The sequence below is a fragment of the Mya arenaria genome, chromosome 13 (genome assembly GCF_026914265.1).
Source record: "Mya arenaria isolate MELC-2E11 chromosome 13, ASM2691426v1".
NCBI lineage: Eukaryota > Metazoa > Mollusca > Bivalvia > Myida > Myidae > Mya > Mya arenaria.
In genome coordinates this window covers 33,112,361-33,132,290 of record NC_069134.1, presented here as the reverse complement: position 1 = coordinate 33,132,290, position 19,930 = coordinate 33,112,361, and the positions used below count along the sequence as shown (strand labels likewise).

The following is a 19,930-nucleotide window of genomic DNA, read 5'->3' as shown; positions in this document are numbered from 1 at the left end:
ATTTGATGTCAATTTCTTCATTTTTTTTCTTTTTTTCATTCGATGATCATTTCAGTATACATGTGATCTTATCTAGGGTCGACCAAGCCTACATAGAGTTTCATAAGAATGAGGCATTATATATGATCAGTTTAATATGTTTATGATCGAATGAAGTTTTGTATTTAACTATATATAAATAAAATTTGCATAATATCTGTCATTTTTTTCCTGTTGTCGGCAAAAAGTAGAAAGAAAAAGCAAATATTAAAGCTTTAAATTATAACAAATCTTCATAGGGGCGTCTCCTTGTTGTTGTTTTTTATTCTGGACCTTGGAAGCGGGAACTCGAATAATAATAAGCAGTTTAAGGCAAATGGAGGTTATGTCTATTAATTTATTGTATATACAACTTGTTAACTATCTCGGAGTAATAAAGACCCCTCTGGTTTAAAGGGACTAGACACAATATCGCCCAAAAATCGTCGAACACAGTATTTCCTAAAAACAAGCCTAGAATTGTCGATACGAGTTAGTAGGTGTCCGATAATACGTCACTTTACACAGGGGGTCCCACGTGTTTTATGTTTTCCGAAGTTTAAGTGAAGGAAATGTGTGATGCGGAATAAAATGGCGGTATTCGAAGATATTTTGGTGTTTTGGGAGGATATTTTCACCTGGTAAGTAAGTTTTATCACTTTTCTCGCAATATAAATACGCCTACCCGGAGAACACACCTGTAAGCTTCTCTAAGTTTTTTTAACCTATGTTTCTAGAGGCATTAACAAAAAAGTTTTTTAGTGAAAGTGCACATTTCCTGTACCTATTTTAGCTATTTTTCATTGAGTTTTTACTCGGCGGTTAGTGCACTTACATGGGCACTATATGACCGATTTTTCTATGTTTAAACACCTTTTATGTTGGGCGAGGAAGTTTTGTGCAGTTTTTGTGTGATGCAGAATCAGAATAAGCGTTTGTTAATAAAAGTGTAATTAAGACACGAGCTGTAAGACAATGTAAAATTTATAATAAAAGGCAATAAGTTATCCAATCAGAACGTATTTGTTATTCAAAATTACCTAAGTTTCCCCGTTTATAATAACGCATAATGAGTTCCCAGTTGAAATCATATCTGTTTATGAGTACAGATAAATATACCGATGCTATGTTTTACACTTTCCTGGATTTAAGTGGTAGACAACCCTATGAAAATTTAAAATTTGAAAAAATACACACACATAGCGAAAGATGCATGAGTCGTTAGCGATGTGATACATCAGTAATTCAGATTAAATGCGTTTTAAGCAACGATGACAATTGTATGTTAGTTTTTGACAATTTTCTTTTTTTTTCTTGTTTCACCTGGTGTCTAACCCCTTTAATCCTGTACTGAGAAATTAAAAGTCCTTTAATACTCAATGACAGGCAAGTGGGCTTTTGTACCAACTGTAACGTCTTTCGGTATGACCTTGGTCGGGGATTGAACCAGCGACCTTCCGCATCCGAGGCGAACTCTTCACCACAATATTTTTTGTGTGGTATCGACTAGACCGCAGCTTAACCATTAACCTCTTGGATGAGAGACGGACACCTTCACCACTAGATCCATAAGCCATTGAGTGGGAAACGGGCGTCTATTGAACTAGACCCTGAAGCCCTTGGGTGAGAGACGGACACCTATACCACTATACCACACCTGCGCCCTAAACGTCTTGATGAGAGACGGACACCTATACCACTAGACCACACCTGCGTCCTAAACGTCTTGATGAGAGACGGACTCATATACCACTAGACCACACCTGCGCCCTAAACGTCTTGATGAGAGACGGACACCTATACCACTAGGCCACACCTGCGCCCTAAACCTCTTGAAGAGAAACGGACACCTATACCACTAGACCACACCTGCCCCCTAAACGTCTTGATGAGAGGCTGACACGTATACCACTAGACCACACCTGTGCCCTAAACGTCTTGATGAGAGGCTGACACGTATACCACTAGACCACACCTGCGCCCTAAACGTCTCGGTGAGAGACGAACACTTAAACCACGTGAAAACACCTGCGCTCTAAACGTCTTGGTGAGAGACGGACACCTATACCACTAGACCACACCTGCGCTTTAAAGGTCTTGGTGAGAGAAGAAAACCTATACCACTAGACCACACCTGCGCTCTAAACGTCTTGTAGAGAGACGGACACCTATACCACTAGACCACACCTGCGCTCTAAACGTCTTGGTGAGAGACGGACACCTATACCACTAGACCACACCTGCGCGATAAACACCTTGATGAGAGACAAAAACCTATACCACTAGACCACACCTGCGCCCTAAACGTCTTGTAGAGAGACGCACACCTATACCACTAGACCACACCTGCGCGATAAACACCTTGATGAGAGACGAAAACCTATACCACTAGACCACACCTGCGCTCTAAACGTCTTGTAGAGAGACGGACACCTATACCACTAGACCACACCTGCGCGATAAACAGCTTGATGAGAGACGGACACCTATACCACTAGACCAAACCTGCCCCCTAAACGTCTTGATGAGAGGCGGACACCTATACCACTAGACCAAACCTGCCCCCTAAACGTCTTGATGAGAGACGGACACTTAAACCACGTGACCACACCTGCGCTCTAAACGTCTTGGTGAGAGACGGACACCTATACCACTAGACCGCACCTGCGCGATAAACAGCTTGATGAGAGGCGGACACCTATACCACTAGACCAAACCTGCCCCCTAAACGTATTGATGAGAGGCGGACACCTATACCACTAGACCCATAATTTCTTGATCAAGAGACGGACACCTATACCACTAGGCAAACTATTACGTAAAATTTGTAAGTGTCAACAAAGGCTCACAAAATCGTTTCATAAATTGATGTATTAAATGATAACTCATGAAATATCCTATTTATTATTATATTGATTTTTTATCATAATTCCTGACCCAATCCACTCAATGATTTAGCCGACAATTTCTGCCTCTCCATTGTGGGCTCTAAGTAAAAAGCCGGAGAATAGCGAGTGGCCACCGCCCCAAGCTCCATGGTCACTCTCGAGGTGACGAACGGATATTGTCTCCCCTCGTTTTAATGCAAGCACGATTGTTTCTGACGTAGAATCGGAAGTGACGTCACCATGCACGTATATCGTTGTGATTTTGTCGGAGTTACGATAGATTCCAAAGTGTGTCGTCTGTTGATTGAGGCTGTGCATCGTGGTGGAGAACACATACAGACCATCAACTGAGACAAAATAAAAACACATTTGGACTGTATTAGTAACATTCTACATAAACAATTTAGTTTAATTTTATTTGTTTTACAACGATTGTGAGACAAGTTATAACAACATTATATCAATCACTCTCGTTGGCACGATTTTACGCGAGAGTATGGTCTTGTTCTGTGGGGGAAACCGGAGTACCCGGAGAAAACACACTCCACTGGCTTGGTGACCACTAAACGAAACTCACATGCGCCCAGGTCGGGAATCAAACCCTGTCGCCTTGATGAGTAGCAAGTATGCTAACGAGTGCGCTAACGAGTACGCTAACGAGTGCGCTAACCAGTGCGCTAACGAGTGCGCTAATCCGTGCGCTGTACGCTAACCAGTGCGCTAACCAGTGCGCTAACCACTGCGCTAACCACTGCGCTAACCAGTGGGCACCGAGTGCGCTGACCATTGCGCTAACCAGTGCGCAAATCGTACAACCAAAACCTCTTGCACGACGTTTGTTTTATATGATAGATAAAACCGACCCTTACGTTGATGGCACATGTTTTAAGATACGAGAAATGGCTTTGACATGCACATATACGATGAATGTCGTGCCCTTCATGATAAGTGATTGTCGACTCTTTGACACAACTTTTTTACTTGGACAAACGAAATACTAATGAGTAACTACTATATAGCAATGCACGAAATAATATTCTTAAATTGAATGAAATGGTCTAGTTGTATTAATGTTAGCCCGACTTTCACCCAAGAGACCATCAGTTCGATTCAAATCGATCATTAGATCATAAAATTACCCCTTTAGGGACATAAAAAATGAATACTGTGTTTTAATCAGGAAACGGTCTCTAAAATACCTGTTTGCATCGAAATGGAGGTAAACTTATACATATTAAAAATTAAATATATTAATTTGTATACTTGGTGCAGTGAATATTCCAGAACTGTTGTTGTAGGCTCCAATCGACATGGTGTTATCGATGTTGGTAACGACATCACCGAACACGATCGTTTGACCTTGACCTAGATGAGATAAGTTAGACCCGACCTTTGCGAAGAATGCAATCTCTTCTTCGTTCGAAAACTGCCTCTTCTGTGCCATGCCTGGAATTTTGTGGATGCATTAACTTATAAGATCATAGGCCAATTGTTCAGATCGTTGTAAAACATCGTTTTTAATGTTATTGTTGTTTACTTTTAGTGGTGACATATTTTATCCTGTGCGAATATATTTAAATAAAACAAGGATATCTGAATTAGTTTCTCAATATTTGTGACAAGTTCCGCAGAATACATGTGTGTCCATGAAACAGTATTACAGATTTGAAAGTTAACAACAATAGAGTTAACAATGTTGTTAACTATAACAAATCTCCGAACAATCGGCCCAATGTCAGTAAACGACTTACGCTTTATACACTACTTATAATAGTCTTATATACCATGTAATCCATGTTTAAGTTGAAGCGTTGTGAATCATAAGTAATACACGCCCTCAGTCTTAGAAAATGATACAAACATGTATCAGTAAAAAGCAAAAATTCAAGCCTGGTGTTGTCAAAATTATATTTTCCGATTGATAATGATAATTAATTGTTCACAATCTAGTAATAGCTCCCTTAAGTCTATCCATTTTGTTAATTGTGTAAAGGACGTAAAAATCGTTACCCTTTGCCGAATTCTTTTCTTTAAGTACATTTCGCAGCACTTTAATTTCATTTTCTTGCTCGGCCGTACGGTCTTTCAACAAGTCGATTTCCAACTGCTGTTCCTCTAACCTTTTGGTAAACGAACGCTCCATTTCCTTGAATCTGTTTTCCATCTCATCCGTCAACGAAGCAAACGCCGTCCCCAAAACTAAAAGAAATAACGTAGATGAAAACATATTTGTAAAGTTATTATGGCAATTTTAGGCTTGACATGAAATGAGTACGTTTATTAAATCTATCTACATTTATACCAATGTGATAAGACAAAACTAGAACACATAAAACACTAGACCTTTAAAATAATTTAGAAGTAAATGTATCATGGGTTTGTCCATGGCATTGGATACAGAACTTGATATTGTTGTTTATGTTACAGACACCTCGCTAAGTTTTCCATCAACTCTTGCATTAATAATATGAACCCAGTAGGGTCCATGTTAGTCGGCGGGCTCATGTAGCGTTCTTTTGCCACCGTCCTGTTGCACCCGTAGTCTTTGCGCCATCTGCTAGAGCAAGCAATGGACGCTTGTCGAGGTGGTCGCCGGTTGAGATGGGCCGCGATTCTGACATCCGGTCTTCGTTCAGGTCGATGTTGTTAGAAAAGTATGATGTTGCCTATTCACCATATGCTCTTCCCGCTTAATTGGTCAAATCGTCGCGGTCGACATCTGTCACTATCTATGTAGTTACTGGTATAGGGTCACTGGTCGTACCATCAATTGAATGGTTACAATTTTAGTCATAGTATTTCACGATATCAGAGTATAACTCTTGGGAATCTTAATTATGTTTGCAATAATACACTCCACTGACAATCACTACAATTAATTAATGATTTAATTAAAAAAATACGAACTTCTTCAACTGATGTACCGGCATACATCCTAGGTTGTCGTTTAACAGTCAATAGCTCATCTTGCATATATCCTTGTAAAAAATAAGTTCTCGATTACTTTAAAGACATTTCTCACCCATGTTTACCATTAAGTTCAGCTTTGTCCCACTACTAACTAACGCTACATCCACCCTTAACCACTTCACCTCATTTTACTTCTAAATGCGCATTGGAAGTCAGACATTCTGGTGGATTCCGTGAATTTAAATTCGTTCGATTAATGACCATTTAAACAAAACAGAATTATATTTGATATATCACTTTTCTGTTTACATCAAATAACCTGGTACGCAGAGAAACACTTAAGTAAGCATTTTTGAGGGGAGGATCCAGCCACCATGCCTATATATATTGTTTGCCTTATTCAAAGTTTGACTCTGGCTACGGGCTTGCATGCCATTTAGATAAAAAGCAAAAACAGACAAATTTCGTGTTCAAATCATCAAATTTACACCAGAACATAAATGCACTGTTAAAGCTGCACTCTCAAATATTCACCGTTTTGACAACTTTTTTTTATTTATTTGTCTTAGAATGAGCCAATGTTCGCGTAAATATCTGCATACCAGTGATAAAAGACTGCTGACAAAAGATCGATTTTTTTTTATTATTTCCGTCGAAAATTAATGTTTTATGGCTTTAAGCCTTACTAACGGTTTATGAAAAATGCATAAAAATCAATTTTTGAACCTAGATATAAAAATCCGAGATCTATGTCTTTGTCGGCAGTCTTATACGACTGGTTTCCATGCATTTTGGCATAAATTGGTTCGTTCCAAAACAAAAAAATAAAATAAAATGTCAAAACGTTCAATTTGTGAGAGTGCAGCTTTAAAGTACGGCATTAGGAGATAACATATTAACTAGTTTCTCCTGCTGTCCACACTCGCACGCACGGTATGCCACTCTATATTTTTTCATTTTGCATGAATAGTTAAGATAAGTTGAAAAAAACCCTGCTCATGTTATGATATAAGTGAAATATAACATAAGGATTGAAGAAGTGGGTACAGTTTGCGGTGTTCTGTAAAAGGTATAAATTTGTTAATTATATACGTTTACATAAGTTTACTGTAAAACCATATGTAGCAAGGTGCATATTTCAGTATTTTATCAGTTTGTGTGTTTGGTATGGTTCTATATCGTATATTGTTTTGTATTTTAATTATTTATTGTTAATAGTTATTGTGTGAATATAGCTATCCAGGTGTATTTATGGTAGTTGTGTCATAGATTAAATAGAAATAGTTATATAAATAAACTTGGTAGCCTACTAAAATATTTAGGGAACACCTTTTGACCCTGTTTGACCTTGAACTTGTGTAAACTTAGACTGGTCCCCGGCCATTAAACTTATCGCTTGTATTATTTATATCTTTTAACGGATCTGTCCTTTGCTTTGTCGTTGGCCTTTTTACATTTAAATTTCATAAATTTAATTCAAATTAATTTATTTGTCATTTGAATTAAAGTTAAACATTTGCATATACATCAATAGGATAAGTTCAATTTATTAATTTCAATAAATCAACTTTGAAATTTATTTTCATCATAATTAATTAAACTTAATTTAAACAGATTAAAATTTAACTACACATACAGTACACATATAGTTTTACACATCCGTTGATATTTTTTTTAATTGAAGATATACATTTGCATTTGTAAATAATTCACTGGAGAGCATAGCACATTGTGATACACTAATACACTCATAGTCACACACAGTGTAGTGGATCATAGCCGCTTTCTGTTTTATTATTTTATTTTTGTTTTATTTGCCTTTTGTTTTCTACTGTATTTTCTGTACATCATTTCTTCATTCTGGGTTTGTTATACCTTCTGTTGTTATTGCTTTCTGTCACCATGAGTGACGAAGAAGCCCCCATGTCCGAGGAGAAGCTTGGTGCAGTTGGTGGTGATGTTTCATACCCATCTGAAGCTGTAATGTTACAGTTGCTGTCCAGCAAGTAGAACATTACACCTAAGCTTGCCCCACCCACTTTTGATGTTAAGCCCAAACATCTTTCAGGTTCTAATGTCAAGCCAAAGCCCCAACCATTGATGTCCCTTTTGACCCAGCCTTCCACGCCCCCATCTCATTTTGCTTTTACACCTTCTTCTTCTATGGCGACTAAGGCACTGAAGATCCCACCGTTCTCTGGTGATGATCCTACGCCTAAGTCAGAGATCAATATTTATGAGTGGCGCCATGAGGTGCGGTGTCTGAGAAAAGACGCTTCTTTGTCTTCTTCCTTAGTGCTGCAAGCTATCAGGTCTTCATTACGGGGTACAGTTCGTCGTTTACTTGTTTCACTTGGTGAAAATATTACAGTAGACACGGTACTCCGGAAGCTTGAAGTGAATTATGGCGAGCCTTCTCAAAAGTCTTTATCTATGAAGGAGTTTTTCAATTTGGCTCAGAGACCAGATGAGTCGGTCACATCTTTTGGTTGTCGGCTCGAGTCAGCTTTGACTCAAGCTTTTGACAGCGGCCGCATCCCATTGACAAATCGTAACGAACTGCGTTGCGAAAGACTATGGTCTGGTTTGCGCACAGAGATGTTGCGCACAAACACACGCCACAAGTTAGACGCAGCAGCAGATTATGACGCGTTTCTCCGGGATGTCCGGCAGGTTGATAAAGAGCTGTCCCTTTCTTTCTTTCCAAAATCCAAATCCCCCCATGCTTCTAGCCAACAGCAATCTATGCCCCCCAGTTCTCAGCACCCCAACTTTGATAAGAAGCTTTAGGACTTAAAGCAACGGCTCAATTCCCGGATATCTTCTGTCCAGTCTGGTGTTGATAAAAAGTTTTCCACTATTTTACAGCGCCAAGACACTCTCACACTTCCGCCTGATGTTAGTGTACCCCCACCCCAATACGTTCCTCCTTTGTTTTCCCCTTCCCAGGCGGCATCATTTTGGTTAGTCTCCTAGTCACCCAAACTTTTAGCCGCCCCTGCCAGTGGCCACCCAGGGGTTGGCGCCGTTTTCGGCCATTCTGTTAGTGTTTCTGATCTTGTTGGTGCGTCCAATACATCCAATGTTGTCATTGATTCAGTTCCTGCTATAGGTCTGATAGACAGTGGTTCCATGGTCACTACTATTAGTGATACTTTCTTTAGGCCTTTGCCTAGTAAGCCTCATTTGAAGGAATTGTCTGATTTGAATATCGACATAAATGATACTGTTGCAAATGGTAACAAACTTGACATTATTGGGTATATTGAAATCACTCTGGCTGTTCCTGATTTGGATTTTGAACTTGATATTCCAGCACTTGTAGTTCCCGACACTGGCAGTCATCCGGTGATTGTGGGCACCAATATCATTAGACGTTGTAAGTCGGCGTCTACTGCACCCGCCCGTCCATTGCCTGATTCTTGGCAGCTTTTGATGCCCTAGTCTGTAAACCTATTACAGTAAAGTCTACTTATGAGCATACTGTAGAACTTGGTCCTTATGAGACTGTTACTCTTAACGGAATTGCCAGAGGTCTTAAACATGATGTTCAGAAGATTGTTACTGAGAACATTTCTCCTGATAGCCCATACCTTGTTAGACCCCACGTTTTAAAGGCCCCTCACCATGGTAATTATGTCAAGGTCCCCGTAAGGTTGTGCGACATGACTGCCAAACCCGTCCTCATCCGGCCAAAGTCAGACATATGTGTTGTAGACGAGGTCAAGGTCGTTGATAATCTGGCTTCTTCACTTCCTTCTTCCTCTTCTTCTAGTCTTGATCCAGTTGACGATCTTGGTGTCAAAATCGACATCGATAACTTGTCACCAGATCAGATTCTGCGGGTTCGCCAAGTACTTGGTAATTGGCGTCATATCTTTTCTACCAGCCCTACTGATCTTGGCTGTTCCAATATCGTCAAACATAAGATAGTTCTTACCAATGACACGCCCTTTCAGCAACCATACCGCAAGATTCCACCAGGAATGTATGAGGAGGTACGTCAGCATCTTAAAGATATGCTTGACTGCGGTGAGATTCGCGAAAGTGATAGCTCGTACTCCTCTAATGTAGTTCTTGTGTTAAAGAAAGACGGCTCATTGCGTTTTTGTCTGGATTTCCGTATGTTGAATTCCAGGACACGTAAGGACGCCTATATGCTACCAAGGTTCGATGATACCGTCGACACTTTGGTGGGTTCTAAGTTCTTCTCCAAACTAGACTTACGCTCAGGTTACTGGCAAGTCGAAATGGAAGAAGAAGACAAGCACAAGACCGCATTTTCTGTAGGCAATCTTGCCTTCTTTGAGTGCAACCGAATGCCTTTCGGTCTGACGAACAGTGGCGCTACATTTCAGCGTATTATGGAGAAATGTATGGGCGATTTAAACCTCAGAGAATGTCTTGTTTTCATTGACGATATCCTTATCTTCTCTGACTCTTTCGAAGAACATTTGTCCCGTCTCGAATCTGTTTTTCAACGTCTCCATTCTAATGGTCTTAAACTAACAGGCTCAAAATGCGAGTTCTTTAAGTCGTCAGTTACCTACCTTGGACATGTTATCTCGGCCAATGGGATTTCCACTGACCCCGGCAAGACCTCTGCTATTTCTGATTGGCCCTTCCCTAAGAATGTCCAAGAATTGCGTAGTGTTTTAGGGACTGCTGGTTTCTACCGCAGGTTTATCGAGGGTTACTCTAAGATAGCCCATCCCCTTAACCAACTCCTTGAAGAGCACGGTTCCACCAAGTCCTCTAAGAAGTCTAGGAAATCGAAAAGAAATTCCCCAGCCCCATGGTCCTGGTCCGATGCCCAGCAACATTCTTTTGATCTTTTAAAGACGAAACTTACTTCTTCTCCCTCCAGCTTTCGCTGACTTCAGTAAACCCTTCATCGTCCATACAGACGCGTGTGGGACCGGTTTAGACGCAGTTCTTTTACAGGAGCAGGATGGCGAGGAGAAGGTGATCGCTTATGCGAGCCGAGGTCTTCGGGCAGGTGAGCGGAATCACCCAGCTCATAAGCTAGAATTCCTCGCGCTCAAATGGGCTGTCACCGACAAGTTCCACGACTACTTGTTCGGTAACACCTTCACTGATTTCACGGACAACAATCCATTGACTTATGTTTTGTCGTCTGCGAAGCTTGACGCGACAGGTCACCGCTGGGTGGCGGCCTTGTCTGCGTACAACTTCGATATTGTTTACAAGTCCGGCAAATCTAATAACGACTGTGACGGTTTGAGTCGTAAGCCACAGATGTTTTCTGAAGCTGTCAAAGCTATTTGTCTGGCAATTACTACTTCTTTTGCTGCTGTTGTGAGTGTTTCTTGTGATAGTGATGCAGTCCTTGGAGATGATATTTTTTCAGATACTGTCCCAGTTAATCCTGTCGATTGGGTGCAGGAGCAGGCCAAGGATGCTGATGTTTCCAGGATTGTTTCCATCCTGCGGTCCGGTTCTCGGCCGAGGGGGGAGGAGTTGTCTCGAGAAGTCCGTTGTCTACTCCATGATCTTCCATCTCTTTTTCTTGATAATTGTATACTTTATAGAACGGCTAACGTGGATGGTGAGCAGGTCCGTCAGTTAGTTGTTCCTGCTGCTTACAGGTCTGTTGCTTTTCGTGGTATCCACCATGATGTCGGTAATCCTGGCAGCGACAAGACTTTATGGCTCGCCCGCCAATGCTTCTTTTGGCCGGGTATGAAATCCTTTATTAAGGATCATGTTTCCTCCTGTCTATCTTGTGTCTGTAGGAAGACACCTGTGGTACCGCGCGCAGAACTCGTACCCATCAACACCACACGACCGATGCAGCTTGTATGCATGGATTTCTTGAAGCTCGAGAGGTCCAATGGTGGGTACGAGGATGTTCTTGTCATAACAGACCACTTCACTCGTTATGCTAAGGCGATTCCGTGTCGCAACCAAAAGGCGACTACCACCGCCAAGGCCTTATATGAGCACTTTATTGTGCATTACAGTTTTCCCGACCAATTGCATTCTGATCAAGTGCGTAATTTTGAATTCAAGGTTATTAAGGAGTTCTGTACTATTGCGAATGTCCGCAAAACGCGCACTACACCTTTTCACCCCATGGGTAATCCTTCTGCGGAACGTTTCAACCGCACTCTTTTACGTATGCTTGGCACGCTTAACGATGATCTTAACGCCAACTGGAAAGATTACCTTCCAGCCCTTGTTCTAGCTTACAACGCAACTAAAAGTTCTTCTACAGGTTTCTCGCCTCATTTCCTCATGTTCGGCTGGAATCCCCGTTTGTCTGTCGACGCTTTTATGGGCACCAGTCCGGGTAACCTTGCTGACTCTAATTATTTCAGCTACGCCGCAAGGTTACAGAAATGTATGCACTATGCCTAAAAGGTTGCCAGAGAGGCCGCACAAAAGCGAGCCAGCCAGAACAAGGCCCACTATGACCGTCGTGTCCACGAGAATAAGCTTGTCGTTGGTGATATCGTTTTGGTCAGAAATGTCAACCTCCAGGGAAGGCAGAGGCTCGCCATCCGATGGGAACGTAGCCCCTACGTTATCGTAGACGTTCCGTACGATGGTCAGCCGTTGTACAAGGTTCGCCTGGAGTCCGGCAACGGACCTGTAAGAACATTACACCGGAACATGCTTCTCCCTTTTCAGTCAATTCCCACTGATGAGGAGTCACCTGCACCTCAACCTGTTCCCAAAGCCAGACCGAGGACCAGAGCAGCCCCTACTGACAAGGAGTATAATGGCGACACTAGCTCGGATGAGTCAAGTTCCTCCGCTGTCTATATCACTCATCAGCTTCGAGGTCTCCGTCGTTTCAGTTCTTCTCGACCGCCCACACGCGTCAATTCTTTAGCCCCGTCCTCTCCTGTCCATACCCCTTATATTGCCACTCCCCCTACGCCCAGTCCTGTCCCGTCTTTACGTACTCCTGACCCAGTTATTTCTAGAATTAGTCCGAGTCCTGTTACTCCCATACCCGTGCCCAGGCCGCGACGTACTAATCGTCCGCCTGATAGGTATGGCGAGTGGGCTTATCAGCAAACAGCTGAATTCTTTGTTTGAGACTAAGTAGATTGAGTAGGGCTATGTATGTGTTGTACTGCTCTCATTAGAGAATTTCACGTAGTTTTCACAACATTATTAGTAGTTTTATTATTATAGCGCAGTGTACTATGGTTTTACCCATTATAATATTCATATTGCGTTACAGGCATTTTCATTGCGAAGCGACTGCTGCCCTTTATGACATATATGTATTAACAGTCTTATCTGTTTGAGATATACTCTATTGTATTTGCCACATCCTTTGTCTTATTTTATATATACAATACTTAAACCTTTGCTATATATTATGAGATTTTATACTACTCGTAATATTATTTTAATACACTATCGTTGACACTTAATATTGATATATTTCATATTTCATTTCCTTGAGATAAAGTTATTTTCTTTCTTTAGCCGGAAGGTATGTTTCCTGAATGTAGGGTACATTCCAACCAGGAGGGGGAGTATGTAGCAAGGTGCATATTTCAGTATTTTATCAGTTTGTGTGGTTGGTATGGTTCTATATCGTATATTGTTTTGTATTGTTTGTGTATCGTCGTGTTTAGTGTTGTGCCACGTGGTTATTGTCCTCTTTGCGTCAATGTCCGTCTATGTCCGTCAATGTCCGTCTGTGTCCGAGTGCGTCAGAGCGTGAATACTGGTTATGCGAGTTTGTCTAAATTTATAGAGTGATTGATTGGTTCATAATGCCTTTTCCCCTTTTTCCCGCTTCATTGCACACGCCCTTATTGATATATACACATATATCATTCCGTTCTGAATCATCATCGACGCAAGTCAAGATTGCAATTGTAACAGTTGTTACTATATTCGCTCTTATCTTTGAGCTGAAATATTTAACTCATTTAATATTTGCTCTTTGAGCTGCATTATTCTTTCATATATAATTATTATTTAGACGTGCCTGGTTTCATTCGATAACGTAAATAAATATATTCGAACTCCGAAGTTGAGTGGTTTTGTACATCCACACTACACATAATTTAGATAAAGCTGTCAGGTAAAAAATATAATGTTGTATCAAGTACTAAAGGTAGAAGAAGTAGTTCTGTTTGATATTACAAAGATATGGATGATCCTGTGATCAATCCCAACCTACAAGCACTCATTTATATCTAAGCCAACCTAATAGCACTTGAGGCATATAACTCTTGGGTGAGGGACGGACAACTATACAACCAGACTACACTTGAGTCCTATACCTCTTGGGTGAGAGACGGACAACTATACAACTAGACTACACTTGAGTCCTATACCTCTTGGGTGAGGGACGGACAACTATACAACCAGACTACACTTGAGTCCTATACCTCTTGGGTGAGAGACGGACAACTATACAACTAGACTACACTTGAGTCCTATACCTCTTGGGTGAGAGACGGACAACTATACAACTAGACTACACTTGAGTCCTATACCTCTTGGGTGAGGGACGGACAACTAAACAACTAGTCTACACTTGAGTCCTATACCTCTTGGGTGAGGGACGGACAACTAAACAACTAGTCTACACTTGAGTCCTATAAATCTTGGGTGAGGGACGAACAACTATACAACTAGACTACACTTGAGTCCTATAACTCTCATGTGAGGGACGGACAACTATACAACTGGACTACACTTGAGTCCTATAACTTTAAGGTGAGGGATGGACAACTAAACAACTATACTACACTTGAGTCCTATACCTCTTGGGTGAGGGATGGACAACTAAACAACTAGTCTACACTTGAGTCCTATAACTCTAAGGTGAGGGATTGACACCTAAATCACAAGTCTACACTTGCGTAATATACCTCTTGGGTGAGGGATGGACAACTAAACAACTATACTACACTTGAGTTCTATAACTCTAAGGTGAGGGACGGACAACTATACAACTAGACTACACTTGAGTTCTATAACTCTAAGGTGAGGGACGGACAACTATACAACTAGACTACACTTGAGTTCTATAACTCTAAGGTGAGGGACGGACACCTAAACAACTAGTCTACACTTGAGTCCTATACCTCTTGGGTGAAGGACGAACAACTAAACAACTAGTCTACACTTGAGTCCTATAACTCTTGGATGAGGAAAGGACACGTAAATAAATAGTCTACACTTGAGTCCTTTAACTCTTGGATGAGGGACGGACACCTAAACAACTAGTCTACACTTGAGTCCTATAACTCTTGGGTGAGGGATGGACAACTAAACAACTAGACTACACTTCAGTCCTATAACTCTAAGGTGAGGGATTGACACCTAAACAACAAGTCTACACTTGCGTAATATACTTCTTGGGTGAGGGACTGGCACTTAAACAACTACATAAAGTCTACACTTGAGGCCTATAACTCTTGGGTGAGAGATGCACACCCAAACAACTAGCCTACACTTGAGGCCTATACCTCTTGGGTGAGGGACGGACACCTAAACAACTAGTCTACAGTTGAGGTCTATTCCTCTTGAGTGAGGGATGCGCACCTAAACAACTAGCCTACACTTGAGTCCTATACCTCTTGGTTGAAGGACGGACACCTAAACAACTAGCCTACACTTGAGTCCTATAACTCTTGGATGAGGGATGCACACATAAACAACTAGTCTACACTTGAGTCCTATACCTCTTGGATGAGGGATGCACACCTTAACAACTAGCCTACAATTGGGTCCTATAACTCTATGGTGATGGACGAACAACTAAACAACTAGTCTACACTTGAGTCCTATACCTCTTGGGTGAGGGACGGACACCTAAACAACTAGTCTACACTTGAGTCCTATACCTCTTGGGTGAAGGACGAACAACTAAACAACTAGTCTACACTTGAGTCCTATAACTCTTTGATGAGGAAAGGACACGTAAATAACTAGTCTACACTTGAGTCCTATAACTCTTGGATGAGGGACGGACACCTAAACAACTAGTCTACACTTGAGTCCTATAACTCTTGGGTGAGGGACGAACAACTTAACATCTAGTCTACACTTGAGTCCTATAACTCTTGGGTGAGGGACGGACACCTAAACAACTAGTCTACACTTGGGTCCTATACCTCTTGGGTGAGGGACGAACAACTAAACAACTAATCTACATTTGAGTCCTATAAATCTTGGATGAGGGAAGGACACCTAAATAACTAGTAAACTCTTGAGTCCTATAACTCTTGGATGAGGGAAGGACACCTTAATAACTAGTCTTCACTTGAGGCATATAACTCTTGGATGAGGAAAGGACACCTAAACAACTAGCCTACACTTGAGGCATATAACTCTTGGATGAGGAAAGGACACCTAAATAACTCGTCTACACTTGAGTCCTATAACTCTTGGATGAAGGAAAGAACACCTAAACAACTAGCTTACACTTGAGGCATATTACTCTTGGATGAGGGAAGGACACCTAAATAACTCGTCTACACTTGAGTCCTATAACTCTTGGATGAGAGAAGGACACCCAAACAACTAGCCTACACTTGAGTCCTATAACTCTTGGGTGAGGGATGGACACCGAAATAACTAGTCTACACTTGAGTCCTATAACTCTTGGATGAGGGAAGGACACCGAAATAACTCGTCTACACTTGAGTCCTATAACTCTTGGGTGAGGGACGGACACCTTCATAACTAGTCTACACTTGAGTCCTATAACTCTTGGATGAGGAAAGGACACCTAAATAACTAGTCTACACTTGAGGCATATAACTCTTGGATGAGGGAAGGACACCTAAACAACTAGCCTACACTTGAGTCCTATAACTCTTGGATGAGGGAAAGACACCTAAATAACTAGTCTACACTTGAGGCATGTAACTCTTGGATGAGGGAAGGACACATGAACAACTAGCCTACACTTGAGTCCTATAACTCTATGGTGATGGACGAACAACTAAACAACTAGTCTACACTTGAGTCCTATACCTCTTGGTTCAGGGACGGATACCTAAACAACTAGCCTACTCTTGAGTCCTATAACTCTTGGGTGAGGGACGGACACCTAAACAACTAGTCTACACTTGAGTCCTATACCTCTTGGGTGAAGGACGAACAACTAAACAACTAGTCTACACTTGAGTCCTATAACTCTTTGATGAGGAAAGGACACGTAAATAACTAGTCTACACTTGAGTCCTATAACTCTTGGATGAGGGACGGACACCTAAACAACTAGTCTACACTTGAGTCCTATAACTCTTGGGTGAGGGACGACCAACTTAACATCTAGTCTACACTTGAGTCCTATAACTCTTGGGTGAGGGACGGACACCTAAACAACTAGTTTACACTTGGGTCCTATACCTCTTGGGTGAGGGACGAACAACTAAACAACTAATCTACATTTGAGTCCTATAAATCTTGGATGAGGGAAGGACACCTAAATAACTAGTAAACACTTGAGTCCTATAACTCTTGGATGAGGGAAGGACACCTTAATAACTAGTCTTCACTTGAGGCATATAACTCTTGGATGAGGAAAGGACACCTAAACAACTAGCCTACACTTGAGGCATATAACTCTTGGATGAGGAAAGGACACCTAAATAACTCGTCTACACTTGAGTCCTATAACTCTTGGATGAAGGAAAGAACACCTAAACAACTAGCTTACACTTGAGACATATTACTCTTGGATGAGGGAAGGACACCTAAATAACTCGTCTACACTTGAGTCCTATAACTCTTGGATGAGGGAAGGACACCCAAACAACTAGCCTACACTTGAGTCCTATAACTCTTGGGTGAGGGATGGACACCGAAATAACTAGTCTACACTTGAGTCCTATAACTCTTGGATGAGGGAAGGACACCTAAATAACTCGTCTACACTTGAGTCCTATAACTCTTGGGTGAGGGACGGACACCTTCATAACTAGTCTACACTTGAGTCCTATAACTCTTGGATGAGGAAAGGACACCTAAATAACTAGTCTACACTTGAGGCATATAACTCTTGGATGAGGGAAGGACACCTAAACAACTAGCCTACACTTGAGTCCTATAACTCTTGGATGAGGGAAAGACACCTAAATAACTAGTCTACACTTGAGGCATGTAACTCTTGGATGAGGGAAGTACACCTAAATAACTAGCCTACACTTGAGTCCTATAAATCTTTGATGAGGGAAAGACACCTAAATAACTAGTCTACACTTGAGGCATATAACTCTTGGATGAGGGAAGGACACCTAAACAACTAGCCTACAATTGAGTCCTATAACTCTTGGATGAGGGAAGGACACCTAAACAACTAGCCTACACTTGAGGCATATAACTCTTGGATGAGGGAAGGACACCTAAACAACTAGTCTACACTTGAGGCATATAACTCTTGGATGAGGGAAGGACACCTAAACAACTAGCCTACACTTGAGGCATATAACTCTTGGATGAGGGAAGGACACCTAAACAACTAGCCTACACTTGAGACATATAACTCTTGGATGAGGGAAGGACACATGAACAACTAGCCTACACTTGAGTCCTATAAATCTTTGATGAGGGAAAGACACCTAAATAACTAGTCAACACTTGAGGCATATAACTCTTGGATGAGGGAAGGACACCTAAACAACTAGCCTACACTTGAGGCATATAACTCTTGGATGAGGGAAGGACACCTAAACAACTAGCCTACACTTGAGACATATAACTCTTGGATGAGGGAAGGACACCTAAATAACTAGCCTACACTTGAGTCCTATAAATCTTTGATGAGGGAAAGACACCTAAATAACTAGTCAACACTTGAGGCATATAACTCTTGGATGAGGGAAGGACACCTAAACAACTAGCCTACAATTGAGTCCTATAACTCTTGGATGAGGGAAGGACACCTAAACAACTAGCCTACACTTGAGGCATATAACTCTTGGATGAGGGAAGGACACCTAAACAACTAGTCTACACTTGAGGCATATAACTCTTGGATGAGGGAAGGACACCTAAACAACTAGCCTACACTTGAGGCATATAACTCTTGGATGAGGGAAGGACACCTAAACAACTAGCCTACACTTGAGACATATAACTCTTGGATGAGGGAAGGACACCCAAACAACTAGCCTACACTTGAGGCATATAAATCTTGGATGAGGGAAGGACACTTAAACAACTAGTCTACACTTGAGTCCTATAACTCTTGGATGAGGGAAGGACACCTAAATAACTATCCTACACTTGAGGCATTTAACTCTTGGATGAGGGAAGGACACCCAAACAACTAGCCTACACTTGAGGCCTATAACTCTTGGGTGAGGGACGGACACCTAAATAACTAGTCTACACTTGAGTCCTATAAATCTTGGATGAGGGAAGGACACCTAAACAACTAGTCTACACTTGAGTCCTATAAATCTTGGATGAGGGAAGGACACCTAAACAACTAGTCTACACTTGAGTCCTATAAATCTTGGGTGAGGGAAGGACACCTAAACAACTAGTCTACACTTGAATCCATCTTGGATGAGGGAAGGACACCTAAACAACTGGCCTACACTTGAGTCCTATAAATCTTGGATGAGGGTAGGACACCTAAACAACTAGTCTACACTTGAGTCCTATAAATCTTTGATGAGGGAAGGACACCTAAATAACTAGTCTACACTTGAGTCCTATAAATTTTGGATGAGGGACGGACACATAAACAACTAGCCTACACTTGAGTCCTATAAATCTTGGATGAGGGAAGGACACCTAGATAACTAGTCTACACTTGAGTCCTATAAATCTTGGATGAGGGAAGGACACCCAAACAACTAGCCTACACTTGAGTCCTTTAACTCTTGGATGAGGGAAGGACACCTAAATAACTAGTCTACACTTGAGTCCTATAACTCTTGCATAAGGGAAGGATACCTAAACAACTAGCCTACACTTGAGTCCTATAACTCTTGGGGGAGGGACGGGCACCTAAACAACTAGTCTACAATTGTGTCCTATACCTCATGGGTGAGAGACGGACACTTAAACAACTAGCCTACACTTGAGGCCTATACCTCTTGGGTGAGGGACGGACACCTAAACAACTAGCCTACACTTGAGGCCTATACCTC

At 41.5% G+C, this 19,930-nt stretch overlaps 1 protein-coding gene and 1 long non-coding RNA gene across 2 annotated transcripts in view; one reads left to right on the top strand and one right to left on the bottom strand.

The window, feature by feature from the left end:
* Positions 1 to 2,903: 2,903 nt before the first annotated feature.
* Positions 2,904 to 19,930, bottom strand: part of LOC128214054 (complement C1q tumor necrosis factor-related protein 6-like) — a 25,427-nt gene continuing 8,400 nt past the window's right edge. The window contains exons 2-4 of the mRNA XM_052920292.1: positions 4,917 to 5,105; positions 4,170 to 4,352; positions 2,904 to 3,253 (exon numbers count right to left, since the gene is read on the bottom strand). Of these exons, the coding sequence (XP_052776252.1) occupies positions 2,973 to 3,253; positions 4,170 to 4,352; positions 4,917 to 5,070 (618 nt within the window). The 5' untranslated portion in view covers positions 5,071 to 5,105 and the 3' untranslated portion in view covers positions 2,904 to 2,972. The remainder of the gene's footprint in view (positions 3,254 to 4,169; positions 4,353 to 4,916; positions 5,106 to 19,930) is intronic.
* LOC128214055 (uncharacterized) overlaps positions 6,843 to 19,930 on the top strand; it is a 14,584-nt gene continuing 1,496 nt past the window's right edge. Inside the window, exons 1-2 of the long non-coding RNA XR_008257860.1 lie at positions 6,843 to 6,885; positions 13,284 to 13,345. This is a non-coding gene — a long non-coding RNA (uncharacterized LOC128214055). The remainder of the gene's footprint in view (positions 6,886 to 13,283; positions 13,346 to 19,930) is intronic.